This window comes from Gavialis gangeticus, unplaced genomic scaffold, assembly GCF_001723915.1.
Source record: "Gavialis gangeticus isolate Ggan-Ray unplaced genomic scaffold, GavGan_comp1, whole genome shotgun sequence".
Classification (NCBI taxonomy): Eukaryota; Metazoa; Chordata; order Crocodylia; family Gavialidae; genus Gavialis; species Gavialis gangeticus.
The window spans coordinates 29976719-29991336 of NW_017729026.1; the positions used below are offsets into that span (position 1 = coordinate 29976719).

At 37.3% G+C, this 14618-nt stretch overlaps 1 protein-coding gene across 2 annotated transcripts in view; it reads right to left on the reverse strand.

Annotated features, from left to right (window-relative positions):
- LACE1 (lactation elevated 1) overlaps positions 1–14618 on the reverse strand; it is a 165498-nt gene that overhangs the window by 74033 nt on the left and 76847 nt on the right. For both annotated transcript variants that reach the window (XM_019520129.1, XM_019520130.1), the window contains one exon: positions 773–855. In XM_019520129.1, coding sequence (XP_019375674.1) covers positions 773–855 — 83 coding nt within the window. The remainder of the gene's footprint in view (positions 1–772; positions 856–14618) is intronic.

Sequence of the window (14618 nt, forward strand, 5' to 3'; positions counted from 1 at the left end):
GAAACATACTTTGGTGCTAAATTGAAATTATACTTCAGGCAAAAAGGTATTACAGTAACACCTTTTATTTAAAACATATTTATCTGTGCTGCTCTTGTTGTCACTGATCTAATGATAGCTTACCCTAGCAGCAATTTGGAAAAGACAAACATCTGTGATACAAAAGGGTTCCAACATTTTAACTAAAAAAGTTGTTGTTTCTATCAGATACATCCACAGTTGTAGTTATGTCTCTATTATGTATTACTTAAATATTTTATTTTCAAATATAAAATAAGTGCTAAAGTAAATTCATCATAGTAAATACTAACAGATAATATGTCATAATAAGACTTTTTTTTTTAAATCCACAAATAGGAACACCAAACATTAAATGAATCCTTGTCAGAGAATTTCTATAAATACTTAATTACCTTAATACAATAAGGATGTTCTTCTATAACAAGTGAATTGTGCAATCTCTTTACAAGAGGATATTCATTACTTTGAAAGCATCTGTCACTTCAGTTCTCCAAACACCACACCTCCCCCCAAAAAATCTAATTAGTTTTAATTCAGTCACACATTATAAATGATGCTAGTGGGGATATTGAAAATTTAGCTAATGAAGTTAATATCATGGCATTATGCAAGGCGTTGTGCTGTACAAAATGGACCAGGAGGCCAAAAAAATTGCTAATTGTATTATGTATTTTTAATCTCTTCTTGACTAAGAAATTAACAGCTATTAAGGAGGGAAAAAAGGGCAATACCTCACAATAAATCCACTTACAGGTAGTAAAGTTTCCCTGCTGCAGGAAGCACCCGTTTCCGGTAGTCTATTCCGGAATCAAGTTGGACTGTGTTGCAGTATTTCTAAAGAACAAAAAGAAGAAGAGATTGATTACTTTCTGCAAAGTGTTATTGTGATTGTACTTCTAATTCTTTGCATTAAGGGGAAGGCACTTACGCTGATGGCCTAACAGCAATCCAGCAGCTAAGTAGCTCCAAGTTAAGATCATGATGTCTATTTTGCATTCATTTTAGGAAAAAAATTCAACAGATTGGAGATCATTCACAAATTAATAAGAAAAATAACTGAAAACTGATATAAAGTTTGCTCAAAAAGAGAACATCTCTTTTCCAGGCATCAAACAGAAGTGTTTAATGGGACAAAAAATGTTCCAACCTTATGGAAGACAGCATGTATAAAACAGAAAATTAAAATAGTGAAAGTTTGTAGATAGAACATAGTCTATCATGCTCTAGCAATACAAAAAGTCCCCTAAAACTACAACTGTACTACAACTCTGTCAGCAAAAGAATCTTTTTTTTTTTTTTGTGCAGGCAAGATGCTAATTCTTTGATCAAAGCGGAAATATAATCTTTTAAAATTATCAACTAATCTGAGTTTTGCTAAAAACAAAAACAAACCACAGAACACAGATAAAGACATCCTCTTTATTCACTGTTTTATTTCTTTACATCTGTCTTACCTTAATAAGGAACGTACAATTTCATTCTTAAATAAACATTTACCAACTTTAATTTTCCACATTTCAGTCATCCCCTGATTAGTCACCAAATCTATTGTCACAACGATTCTAGCAAAAAGCATAGAAGCAACAGTACTAGAGTAAATCCTGATCCCACTGAAGTTGACAGTGAAACTCCAAGTAACCAAAACAAGGTCAGGATGTCATCCTTCATTCTAAACCATGTGTGGTGGTGGTGGCAGCAGCAGTGGTGACAAGTGCTCAAGATTCTTTTAGATGCTGAATAACCAGAAACCACAATGCTATGAACACCAAGAGAGGCCTTCAGAGAAAGATAGGGAACCTTTTAAGGTCCGACAGATAATTGTGAATCAATAAAATAATTAAAGCAATAAAGTAGATCAATCTATCTGTAAATCACTACCATTAAGACCATCACGGATTCCAAGAATCCACATGCTGCCTAACTTCACGGATTTTCCAGATCTCTACCATCCCGCTCATTAATAGATTATTGTTAACAATTTCAATGGGGTTTCATACTTTGTAGTTCAGATTTTTTTCAAAGATTCTCTAAAACTGTTCTATTAGCTTTGTTTGGTCAGAATTATATTATTCTTGTAAATATAATTCACAAGTATAAAGTCTAATTTATAAATTATTAGATTGAAGAAAAAATATACTCTTTTTTTTAGAAGAACTAATTTCACTATTAACAATACCTCTCTCTGCTGAGTGTGCTACTTCCTTAGAACTTTATTAATAAAAAGTTCACATAGGAGACTGTGATAAGAGAATATATAGCATATTATAAATTTTTCCTTGGTCAGTGTTGAAGATTCTGCAGATGTACATTTATCCATTGCATTTTTCAATGTATCCCTCTTTCAACTTTTAGAAAGTAAAAAAGTTAAAAGATGGTGAGAATCTCAATATTGAAAAGTACAAAATTCTAGGAAACACAATACTTAAACATGCCCAGGAAGAGAAAAGCCCTGCTATAAAATCACTGTTGGGCTGGGCCCACATAGACCTGTGGAGAATAAAAATGGAATGACATACAGTAATTGGAAAAATATGCTGCATATTATCAGGCTGCATCATAAACAAGCACATGAAGGATGTTTAAATTTCCCGCCACTTTTATCCATACCACCTGGTAGGCAAGACAAGGTAGTACAGTCCCAACTCCCATGAGTCATTACTGATCATCTCATTATCTTGGATAATCCAAGAAGTAGATAAGCCATTGTAGTATTTCCTTCAAAGTCAAGACATATATACTGGCAAAAGGTATCAGTGCTAGGAGGTCATGTAGATATGCTCTGGATTCTTGATAATGCTCTGATCAGCTTTTTTTTTTCTTTTGGAAACAGCACAGGTATCTGAAAACACATGGGCATTCTGCTGGGGATTCTGGGAGTCCGGCCTCATTTCCTGCAATCTCTTCCAGCTTCTAGACAGCTTTGCAAAATTTTCCACTGCTCCAGGGAACTAGGCTAGAAGCTGCCTTGCTGCAACAAAACTGAAGTAGGGCCAAGAAGCAGAAGTGCACCTGAAACACTGGTTAACATGATCACTCCACATTGTGGTAATTCAGTGGTGTTGTCTCACTGGTCTGACTACCAATGATTCTGTTTCAGCAAAGTAACTGTTCTGTAGACATACCCCTCCGAGTGCTAGAAAGGAACGGGGTCTGGCAGAAGTACATATTAGCCTGTGACTATTATAATCCACTGCTTTTGTGTTATCTTTGTTGTCCTGTTTAAAATCTCCCATTTTTTGGGTACCATCTTTTTTCACTCCAAATCAGAATTTTCATTCAGTGTCTCATTTCATATTTTTTAATCTCTTTAGCAGAAGATTATTAATTACTGTATATCAATACTTAGTGAATTAGATGTCAATACCGGTCTCCTTGTGCCATGGCTTGCCAGTCTAACACTCTACTCAGCATCATATATCAACAGTTGGCAATAACCATAGGGTTCCAACTAAGAGAGGGAAGTTATAAAAAGGATGTCCTTATTTTTCTCTCTGGTCCTAGGAAAGATTCCCCTGAAACACAAAATCCCTATTAAAATCTGACTGTGAGCTACTTTGGAAAGGAATCATCTTTTACTTATGTGCATAAGCAGCAGCTAGCACAATAAAGCCTAGTTTAAGGACAGGGGCCTTTGGTGCCACCATGGAAAAAACATACAAAACAAATAAAGGCTCTGGACACTAGTATAGAAACTGATGCAGCAAAGCAGTACATGTGAGTTCTGTTGTGAGCAGTATTATTTACACAAAACTTAACATCTGTGCAAAAGAGCAGAGAACAGACAGGACATTTAATAAGGGATGGCAGCAGGAAGGCTGTTTGTGCCATTACATCAGTGTTTTCCACCCACACTAGTACATTTACTCAAATCCAAGATCAGCATTCCTCCCCCAACCCCCAAGTCAGCATTATGGGGAGCCTCGTTTTAGATTTGACTACCAGTCCCTGTCAGGCACCAGCTAAGCTCTGGCTTTGGGCTGAAGCTGGAGCTGAGCCACTGCCTGCCCCAAGCCAGAATGGCTTGTTTGGTGGGAAAGGGGGAAATACAGTCAGGGAAGGCAAGGGTGCACTTTCAGCCTTCTTCCCCACTCCTTGCTCCCCATGCCTGTACTTTCTCCAACCCCTTCTTTCAACAGTGGCAAGAAAACCACACACCACTAAAGTCCATTGGTTCAGATACACAAGAGACACCAAAAACAGGGTTTTACGTTCTAGTGTAGACAAGCCCCTGACTGATTTAAAAAAACAAAAACAAAAAAAAAACACTTAGGATGCAAAAATTGCATGCACAAATACAGACTGGGAAATGAGTGGCTAGGCCACAATACTGTAGAGAAGGACTATAAGCTAAATGTGAGCCAACAGCATGCTCTTGTTGCAAAAAAAAAAAGGCCAGCAGCATACTGGGTTGTATTAACAGTAGTACCACTTGCAAATCAAGGGAAGTGATTCTTCCCCTCTACTCAACACTAAGACCTCATCTGAAGTACTATGTCCAGTTTGGGGCCCCATACTTCAAGGAGGATGTGAACAGAATGGAAAGAATCCAGTGCAGGGTAACAAAAAGTGATTAGGGGCTTGGGAGGCATGACTTATGAGGAATGGCTAAAAGAAGTAGGGTTATTTAGTCTGAGGAAGAGAAGACTGAGGGGGAATTTGATAACAGTCTTCAAACACCTGAAGGGCATTTATAGCGTGGATGAAAATGGGCTTTTCTTCTATGGCCCTACAGAACAGGACTAGGAGGAATGGCCTCAAACTGCAGCAGAGGAAATTTAGATTGGAGATTAGGAGGAATTTTCTGACTATGTGGGTGGTCAAGCATTGGAACAAGCTACCCAGAGAAATTGTGGAATCTCCATCCTTGGGAATGTTCAAGAGCAGGTTAAACAGACACTTGACTGGGGTAATTTAATCAGGGATGATCCTGCCTTGACCAGGGAGCTGGATTACATGACCTCATGAGGTCCTTTCCAGCATTACTTTCCTATGATCCTATCATCATGTTTTGTTTTCATATTTTCAAACTGCATAACAGTTCCTTTCCCAATCTCACAGGAGTGTGGTGAAGACAAAGTCAGCATTTGCAAATAACTCTGACAAGGAAATGCTATACATACTAGAAATAAAAATACATTTAAATGTTATCAATTCAGAAGTTAGTTTTTACATTTTTTTTTAAATTTAAAGGTGAAAATTACTGAAGGGCTATACCTACGTGGTTTCAAAAAGAAAAAAAGACCACACACATTGTTCAGAAGTACAAAAATGAAATCAGGGAGTGGGTGGATTGGCAATAAATCTCTATACTTTGGTTTCCAGTAAGACTTTAAATTCATGCATTTAGGACTGGAAAAAATGTATTAAAATTTCCACGTATGTTCTTAAAAACTTGGTCAAAGACTTCCCTACCTTTTATCCTTCATCTTTTGTTAGCATTAAAAAGACTAATAGGAATTATACAAGTTTTAATTTCTCTCTCTTTGGGTAACTAACTTCTCCATCATAGGACTGATTAAACCCTACAGATGTGATTGCATTCTCACATTCACTAATCACCACCAAGAAATCCTAATCAGCAGCAAAAGAACTTTAACTGGAGTCCTTAGATTGTTAGTACTTAATTGACAAAGCCACAATCCAAACCACTGGTTTACATTTTTAAATGGAGTTTTAAACTTCAGAGTTCATTTGCTTATGATAGACTTCTCCTACTTTTATCCCTAAATAAATACATGTGGGGTCAAGGCTGCAGTTAGCCTAATCTGTTCTTGTGCAACTACTAATGGTTTTCAACAAATTTTCTGTACCATGGGGATGTTTCAGAGCTGACTTCTTACCCTATTCAATTCAAATGCATAAAATTAATCAGCCATGCAATTTATTTTGAACTGGTTTATGTATTTATGTATACAAAGGGCAAATACAATTACAATCTGAAAATGTAATTAGTAAGTTAAAAATAGAGAGTTATCACGCACTCATTAACATAGAAGTGGGAGAATAGCTTCTGACTCCAAAAGGAAAAAAGGTGAAGCCTTAAAGGCACAACTTGACACAAACTGTGCTAAAGAAGAGGCCATGACACTTCAACCATATAAGGGGTGGATTCAAATCACACTTTCAATAGCTCTAAAGCTACTGTCAAGAGTTATTAAATATACAACAGCTGTCTGAATAAAACATCCTTCCTCTAAGCACTATTTGTTACTGCATTTGTGTTTTTTGTTTTTAAATTTGTAATATCAAGGGCCCCTCTACATGTGCAGGAAAAGGTATGATGGGATCTAATGCACAATCCATACAATTGTGCCCCCTACCACGCCACACAAATTATTCCTGCAGCATCCCACATACCCCCAGGACTGGGAGACAGCAGCTGTCACAATCCTCCAGCCCCAGCAGTTTCACCCACCATCTGGGTCCTGGCATCCAGCAACTGCAGCTGCGGGACTCTGTGTCCATTTGCTGCTGGGACCCAGAGTTGGCAGGTGCTGAGACTGAAATCCCTTCAGTTGTGGGATGCTCATCCAGGCATGGTGCACCCTGTAGCTTGGAGCCCTGACAACTGATGGGGCTTCCAGCTGCAAATTAAAGCTCAATAGCAGCCAGCTATAATGTTAGTACATACCTTATAGCTGGTTGGAGCCTTTTATGGGATGATAGGTACTTTGCACATGTAGCTGGTCTCAAGGTAATTCCACAGTTAACAAGTTCACTGCACAATCCCTGTAACCTGTACAGGGTGCCTCATATACTGTACAATAGCTTGTTAAGTAGAGGAGCAAAGTTTTTAAAAAAAGGAAAAGATTCAGATGAACTTCAGACCCTTCTTTCTCTTACAGGCACAAGGTCCACCAGCAAAATCCCAGGTCTTAATTTTCTTTGGGAGCTGGTTCTTCCTCTGTACTGAACATTGGGAGCAAGCTAAACAGTCAGAACTTTCCTACTGTTGACTTGAAAAGAAGGCTGAGTGAATAAGGACTCTTTCGTTTTGGTGGCTACACCTAAAGAAAAACATTTCATTCTGAGTCAAACTAAAATTATATTATTTGAGCCAACATTAAATATATTGTCCCTGTATCATTGACTTCTTTTGTTTTTCTCCCACCCAGCCAATAGAAAGAAGGCAGAAGACTGAGAGAAGGGACCTCAACATTCATGAGCTGTTACCCTTTCAATACTGTGCTGCCTCCCTTCTGGTTGACCAACATCCCTTCTTGTGAATGCTCAGGGGTACATCTTTGTGATGTTCTGTAGGAAACAGAAGACACGCACACACAAACACACCCATTTCCTCCCCCAGCCCAGCACACAACAGGCATAGGGGAAGTTGCTGTGATGCTGGGCTGTCAGCTTGCTGCCTGACCCCTGTGCATAGCGCCGCTGAGCTCAGCGTCTGCTTTCCTTTGTTCTACAGCGGTCACTGCCCACTGCCCCCTACACCCCTCACCCCCTAGCAACAAAATCTCCAGTTGCTGCAGCAGCATCTTCTCCCTACAACCAGCCATTGGGGGATGGGGGTTACACCCTACACACTCACACTGTGCTCACCCGAGCTCTGTGCTCCTGCTGCCCGCCTGGGGGTAGGCTCCAGTCTCTGTGCTCCCACCAGCCCTGTCCCCATGCTCCTGGTGGCTGCAGTAGTGGCAGCAGCAGCTCAGACCAGAAGCTGTGCATGCTGGCTGGGCTGGACACTTCTGCACATGAGGGTGGGAGCAAGGAGCACAGCCTGGGTGGGGTACAATTAATTGGTGGGTTCCTGCAGGCTGAATGAAATTGCCTGGCAGGCCAGATCCAGCCCATGGGCCACATTTTGCCCACTCCTGAATTATTTACATGTGGATTTCATATCAGCTACCCTATTATCAGAACACAAAGAATAGATCGTAGAATATATACATTCAAAAAAGTTTCAGATCAACTCCCCCCATACTATAATATGAAGCTTAATATACAGCAGATTTTGTAATTGCTGTCCCTTTCTCATAGTGTCATAGAATCGGCCTCCCCCTGCACCCGCATTAATGTGCAATGGACTCTGATCCAGGAACCCACAATCGCACCTCCTGCCATACATGTGTGGCGTGACAGGAAGTATAATTGTTGGGAGCCCACATCAGATCCCCCTGTACCATTACTTTAAAATCTGTCTGAGGCAATAGTCTCTCAAGCTACAAAACTCAGCTTAATAAAGTGTTAAAACTTTATAATATATTAGTCTTTTATGTGTGTATCAAAAATGCATAAGATGGAAAAACATTTTCCAAGAACAAGAGAAACCTGAAGAAATAAGTTCATTAATATTGCTACAAAGCAGAGGTAGTGGTTTTCAACCACTTTTCATTTGCGGACACCTAAAAATCTTTGAATAAAGGTGCAGACCCCTTTGAATGTTAAGTGTAGGTATTCACATACTTTTGATTGATCATAGTCATCTTTTGTGGACCCCTCAGGCATAGTCTGAGGACCCCTGGATGTCTGTGGACCACGGGTTGAAAGCCACCGTTACAAAGGGTTCCTCATCTCCATTCATAAAAAAAAAGAGAAATAAGGAATTACAGATTCTGAGAGAGAACTTCTAAACTAATTTTAACATATACCTACAATATTTTAAAATGAATAAGTTTTAACTCTGAACATTCTTAAAAAGTGGTGTAGGTTGCCTCTCTCATCAAGGAATGTTGTTCACAAAAACAAGCTGTGTGGACTTGTATATTCCTCCAGGACACAAAATAAATTCTAAAAACTAAATTTTAAAACATTAACTCTATAATAATGCATATGCACGTAAGAAATTATTAAATTGGAGACTTGCTTATGTAAAACATAAGCAAATATTTAGCAGACAGGTGATGTTAAAAAACACCAACGTTAGAACAGCTGTTCTTACTCTGGATTTCAAATGTGTAATCACTGTTATATTTTAAATGAACTAAAAATGATTGATGGACATCTGAATCAGACATTTAAATACAAAAATGTATATGCTGCACTGTATGCTCTTTATAAATTTTTGAAAGCTAGTGTTCTTATATTATACAGTACTAAGCTGTTTGAACACTGAAATGCATCAAATATGAATACAGTATTTTTTAGTGCTGGAAAACCCTTATCCCCAATTACCACAGCAATCCAATCAACTTCCTGAGAGAGGTACTTAAAACCATTTAATAAAGGTCAGAATAGAAATCTAGAGTTGGAGCATACATGCAGGAGAACGAACTATGTCCTGGATCTTATGCTGAGCTTAAGTATTTCTAGTTATGCACATGCTCAGCTTGGAGCTTCACTGTTATTACTCACATAAAATTAAATATATGGGTATATGCTTACATCATGAAGGCCTAAGGTTTAATAAAGACATTCTGAATGACTGCAATATGTCCGAAATTGTGACAGTACCTTAATAATGAAGAATCGTAGAAAATGAAAATTAAACATGCATTTTATACCAAGTTTATGTTTCACTCTTGAAAAATAGCTAGAGATCCAGTCTATATTTTCAATCAATTGATATTAAACCAGCTTGTGGTTTCATTTTATTTTTGCCTGTAGGCTACTGTTCCTCTATGATAAGGTTTTATAGTGTACTCTTTTACAGCACTATTTAAGAACAAATTACATACAATCAACTTGTTTCTTCAAATTAACATTGCAGAAACTTGTTGGTGAATATATTTGATGCCTCAAATTTATATCTAAAAGAAAAATGATAAAATAGCTTATTCTTCCCCCAGCACAAGCTATTGCACTTACACATGCACCAGTAGTAAGTTTTAGAAAAATGCATGAACACTCACTATTCATAATCAAAGCAAGGCTAAGCCTGAGAAGTGCAACTCTGACTGAACTTTCTGAATAAAAAGATCAACGGCTACTGATTTAGATTTCATTTTCCCTTTTCAATCCTACTCTCAATATCTAACTCCTTCACACAAGGTGACACCCAAACAAGCATACAGGAATAAGTGACACTATTGATTCAGACTCCCTTGACTATGTTTATTGATACGCTCTCCTTCCATTAAATTATGAAATAACCAGAGTTCCATTCTCCTTTCCCAGTCTGAAGGAAAAGACAAAAAACCCATTCTCTCCTCATGGAACCAATAAAACCATTATTGTGCCTGTACATGTACAGGTAATTATAGCACATCAGAGCAGACTCGATTAGTCAAGTCTGCTGGAGCACACTATTTAGCACACTCCAGCAAACCTCCGTGTCTCGTGTATTGTTGTCCCCATGCTTCAAAATGGCTGCAGGGGTGCTTTAACTAAAGCTCTTTCAACAAGCCACTTTAATTAAAGCCCCCCCTCAGCATCCGGGGCACATGTAAAAACGCCCTATAAGTCTATCACCAGCACTAGAATAAATACAGTTAAAATTCTTGGGCAAAGTCTAAAATTTAGCTGGTTTATTCAGTCTTTACCCAAATCTAGTTTAGATTAAAAGCAGTGCCCTTACTCTTAGGTTTTAAATTTCTGTCTGGGGAATATCAAGAGAAGGCTAATAGATGCTTTCCAATTTGAACGATATCATTAAAATGGGAATTATTCACAGCTACAATGAAACAAGAATTAAGTAGGCATATATTTAATGAGTAACTTGTTTTTCTGGGCCACCAAACTCATGATTTGGATTTTTTAATACTAGTCTATTTACAATGGGTAGCCTTAAAATCTTCAGTTTATGACAACCATAGTCTTTGTTCAGGATTTATAGATAAGAAGGCCAACGTACAAACTGCTGAAGACAGTACAGAACATAAGTTAATTCCATCTTTTATCTTGTTGGGATATATGCGGGTTGCTCATGGTTCTCTCGCTACTTGGTCCACCTTCTGAAGAAATAGAGCCAGACTGAGGTGCACAGCAAGCATAGGATGTAGGACCCTAAGAAGGGAGAGGTTTGCATGCTTTGTTTAGGTTTAAAAAGGGCACAAATATTAAATGGGCATCTCACCTAACACTATAGTATGTAGACTCACAAGAATCCAAATTTGCTACAGCAAAAACAAGAAAAAGAAACGATCAGGTATTTTGTGGCAAAAGAAAAAAATGGTCAAAGTATTGTTCAATATGCACTCGGGTTTTGTCTTCATGTTCAGATGTTGTTGAAACAGTAGACTTAAAAGAAAATGTCAATGAATCCTCACAAGCACTATACATGACCTCTGGGGTAATTAGCAATCATTCAAAAGCAACAAGACTAAAACGTTCTATTCTTTATTACTGTCAACTCTTATCTTGATCAGCATTTTAATAAAGATGGTTCGTTTCTAAGACAGTTTCATGAATCAGTCATAATTACATTCTGACATGCAGTGAATAGTAAAGCAAAACTAAATATCACTTCATCAACCTTTCTAACCTTTATGCAAGTATTAGCTGTAAATAATTTTTACACAATCCTACAACAGAAAATCTGCATATTTCTTAGCTTTGTGCATACTCTACCCTAAGTGAATTTCCTGTGACCTATACCTGAAAAAAACAATCAGGCATAATTATTTAGTCCTGTGAAATATTCAGGTGTTGCCTTTCATAGCTCAAATCAACTTCATGTACAAAAGGCTACTTGTTCTGTACAACTCACAATGCTTCAAAAGAGTTAACTGAAATGTTACTTTCTCTAGGGGCTTTTCCCCCCCACTTTTTTCAATAACTATGAAATAATAAAACATTGCAGATTACTGCAAGAGATTTAGAAGTCCTATGTGCGTTGCAATTTTAAAAACACATTAGAGAAAATAAACTTTGTGGATGATTTTCAACATGTTATCTCGTTACATTTTGCACTTTGTATTAAACCAAAATTAATGTACTGTTCCTGGAAGTTATGCAAGTTATATATGTGACTTTTTAAATAATGCTTTCATAATGGTTGAAACATCTAAGCAAATGAACAGTAGATTTTAATGTCTCCATCTTAGACTTGTTAGAGAAGCATTTTTAGCCTTAACTTAGGTTTAACATAGGAATCATTCAGAAGCAGAATCCAGTTGATGCAAATTACAGATTTCTATCACCTGGAGGTGTTGTCCTAAAATTTCAACAATTAAAAAACAAATCACACTTTTCTAGCTTCTGCATAAGGCCATAGGATTCGTTTTAAAACTGTGATACAATGTATTTTACATTTCATCTATGAATAAGGTATACGTACAAGGAGGATGTAAACTATATAGTTCTAGTTTAAACAGTGGGTAATGACTGTAACAAAAATATTCTAAAGTTGAATAAATAGTTGAATGCATACTAAAGTTGAATACAAGGCACAATATTTTGGACAGTCAATCAAAATGAAAGATTTTTGTTTTTTCATTTTTGGGGAAGCACGGTACAGGTGGCGGGAAGAAAGCTAATGAATATGCTGCTCGTAGTAGGAGCTACTCTCAGTCTAAGATCTCTCACTTCACCTCACTCATTGAAGGAGACCTGCATCAAAGTATGTAAGATACATTTTTGACATTGCTTTGAAAATAGAAAAAACATTTAAAGATGCATACAACTCATAAGCTTAGTATTTTAACTGTTAGTGGCTTTAATGGTTTTCAAATAAGCAATATTTACTGCTAAACAGAACACAACTGGAAGCATTTCACAATGGATCTAAAGCATAATACTTAACAATGGGTCAAATTCATCCGTGGTGTAATTACTTTAATGATGTTTCACTCCGGATGAGGCTGACCTGCTGTTTCTTGTTTTTCTTTTTTAAAATTCGATATATATGGCTTTTCCCAGCATTAGCCTTTGCTCCTGCAAGAGCTGCCAGCAGGGGTAAAAAAAAAAAAAAAAAGTGTTGATTTAAGAAACTAGATTTCCCAGAATAAAAAAAAAAAAAATGTGATTAAGAGCTAAACAAAAGCTAAAGATGGCTTACGCTTAGCTCTGATGAGGTCCTCTACCTCATTACCAACAACTGAAAACTTCTGATGCATTTTGTTTCAAGAGAATCCAACAGTCCTTGCTGTAAAGCAGGCTGGGGGGTGCAGAGTCCATTCACTCTTTCTGTATCACAACCATTATGTAAGAAGTATAAAACACTGCCTTTATGCTGCCAAACCACAATGACTCTTCTTACATCAAAGCATTTTCACCACTAGGGTTTTTTCTTCTAAATTTATTCAAGCCAAGGGCAGGGAGACAACAATTCATACACGCTAATTACACCTAATTATCTATTCCTTTTTTTTCCACCAACTTTGGCCAGTGTTATTTGCTATCTGGGTTTCTCACAACCTCCCTTTGCCCTGTCCATCCAGCTCAACAGTAAAGTCTTTGAAGAAAACAGTTGTGGCTTTTTAGAATTTTCACAATATAAGGTTCAACCCAAATTAAATTATTCTATTATGAGTTTTGACACGTTTATGTGTTAAATATGAAGGCCTCTTGGTTAATTTGGCAAATTCCTTACATCTCTTCATGGTTAGAATTGCTGGTAACACCCTCTCTTGTAGGAGCTTCTCCTCATGCTTTCTTTTCATGATCTAAATGAAATGTTTATTGGATTAAAGTTCTTCTCTGCAGACCTCCACGGTGGCCTGTGACAAAGAGCTTAAAAGCTTTATTAATTGGCTTGGGCTTTTTTTGGGAGGGGGAGGACCTTATTTCACATTACATCACAAGCAAAGAAAACTGCCACGTGTAATTAAACTAATTTAGCCTGTTACACTAAGAACTGACTATTACATATCTATATAATATACTTTGATTAAAATGGAGGAATCAAATTTATTCACTGAAACACAACTGAGGAAAATCATACTGATTTAGGGAAAGAAAGTCAAGGAACACAAGACTCAGCTACAGTAGCAATTATTTTACCCTTTGGTGACAGCCTGCACTGGAACAAGCTGCCTGGGGCTGAGGCTGATATTGGGAGAAAAAAAGGCTTTTAACACTATACTGTTAATAGTATGTATACAGGCCATGAGCATATCATAAAAATAAAAGTCAAAAGCTCTTGAATTACACAGTTAAAGATAATGTTCATATTTACAAGCAAGAATTATATATTACACACACTACATTTACTTTTATTTAAAGTATTTACAACAGAACTGTAAACCTCTAATCAGGCACATAGTTCTGTACATGCACTGCTTTACTTGTTAACATGTTCTGAAAATTAATTTGTAGCAAAAAAACCCTGTCCTTAACTTCAGTATAGTTTAAGTAAAATGATTCATAACAGCAGTTAGCCAAGAAATTTTCTTGTTTAATTACTAGACGCACTTCACAAAAATAAAACAAATACTGCCACAGCTTGCAGAGAGAGAGAGAGAGAGAGAGAGAGAGAGAGAGAGCGAGCGTGCGCACCAGCAAGCGAACGAGCCTTCTGCTCAAGAGTTTGCCTGGTTACATACTAAGAAGGGAAACAAAAGGCCTAACATCTTCAGTAATGAAAAAGTCAATTGATAGTCGAAACCATCACAATATCAAAGGATTAATCCCAGCAATTCTGACTCAGGTGACAGTTCAACAGAGGTCAGAGTGGCTGACACTGACCTCAAAAGCAGGTTTTAGCTATTCAACATACTGAAAGCTGCTGAGCTATCACAGAATTAGAAGGGAACAAACTGACAAAT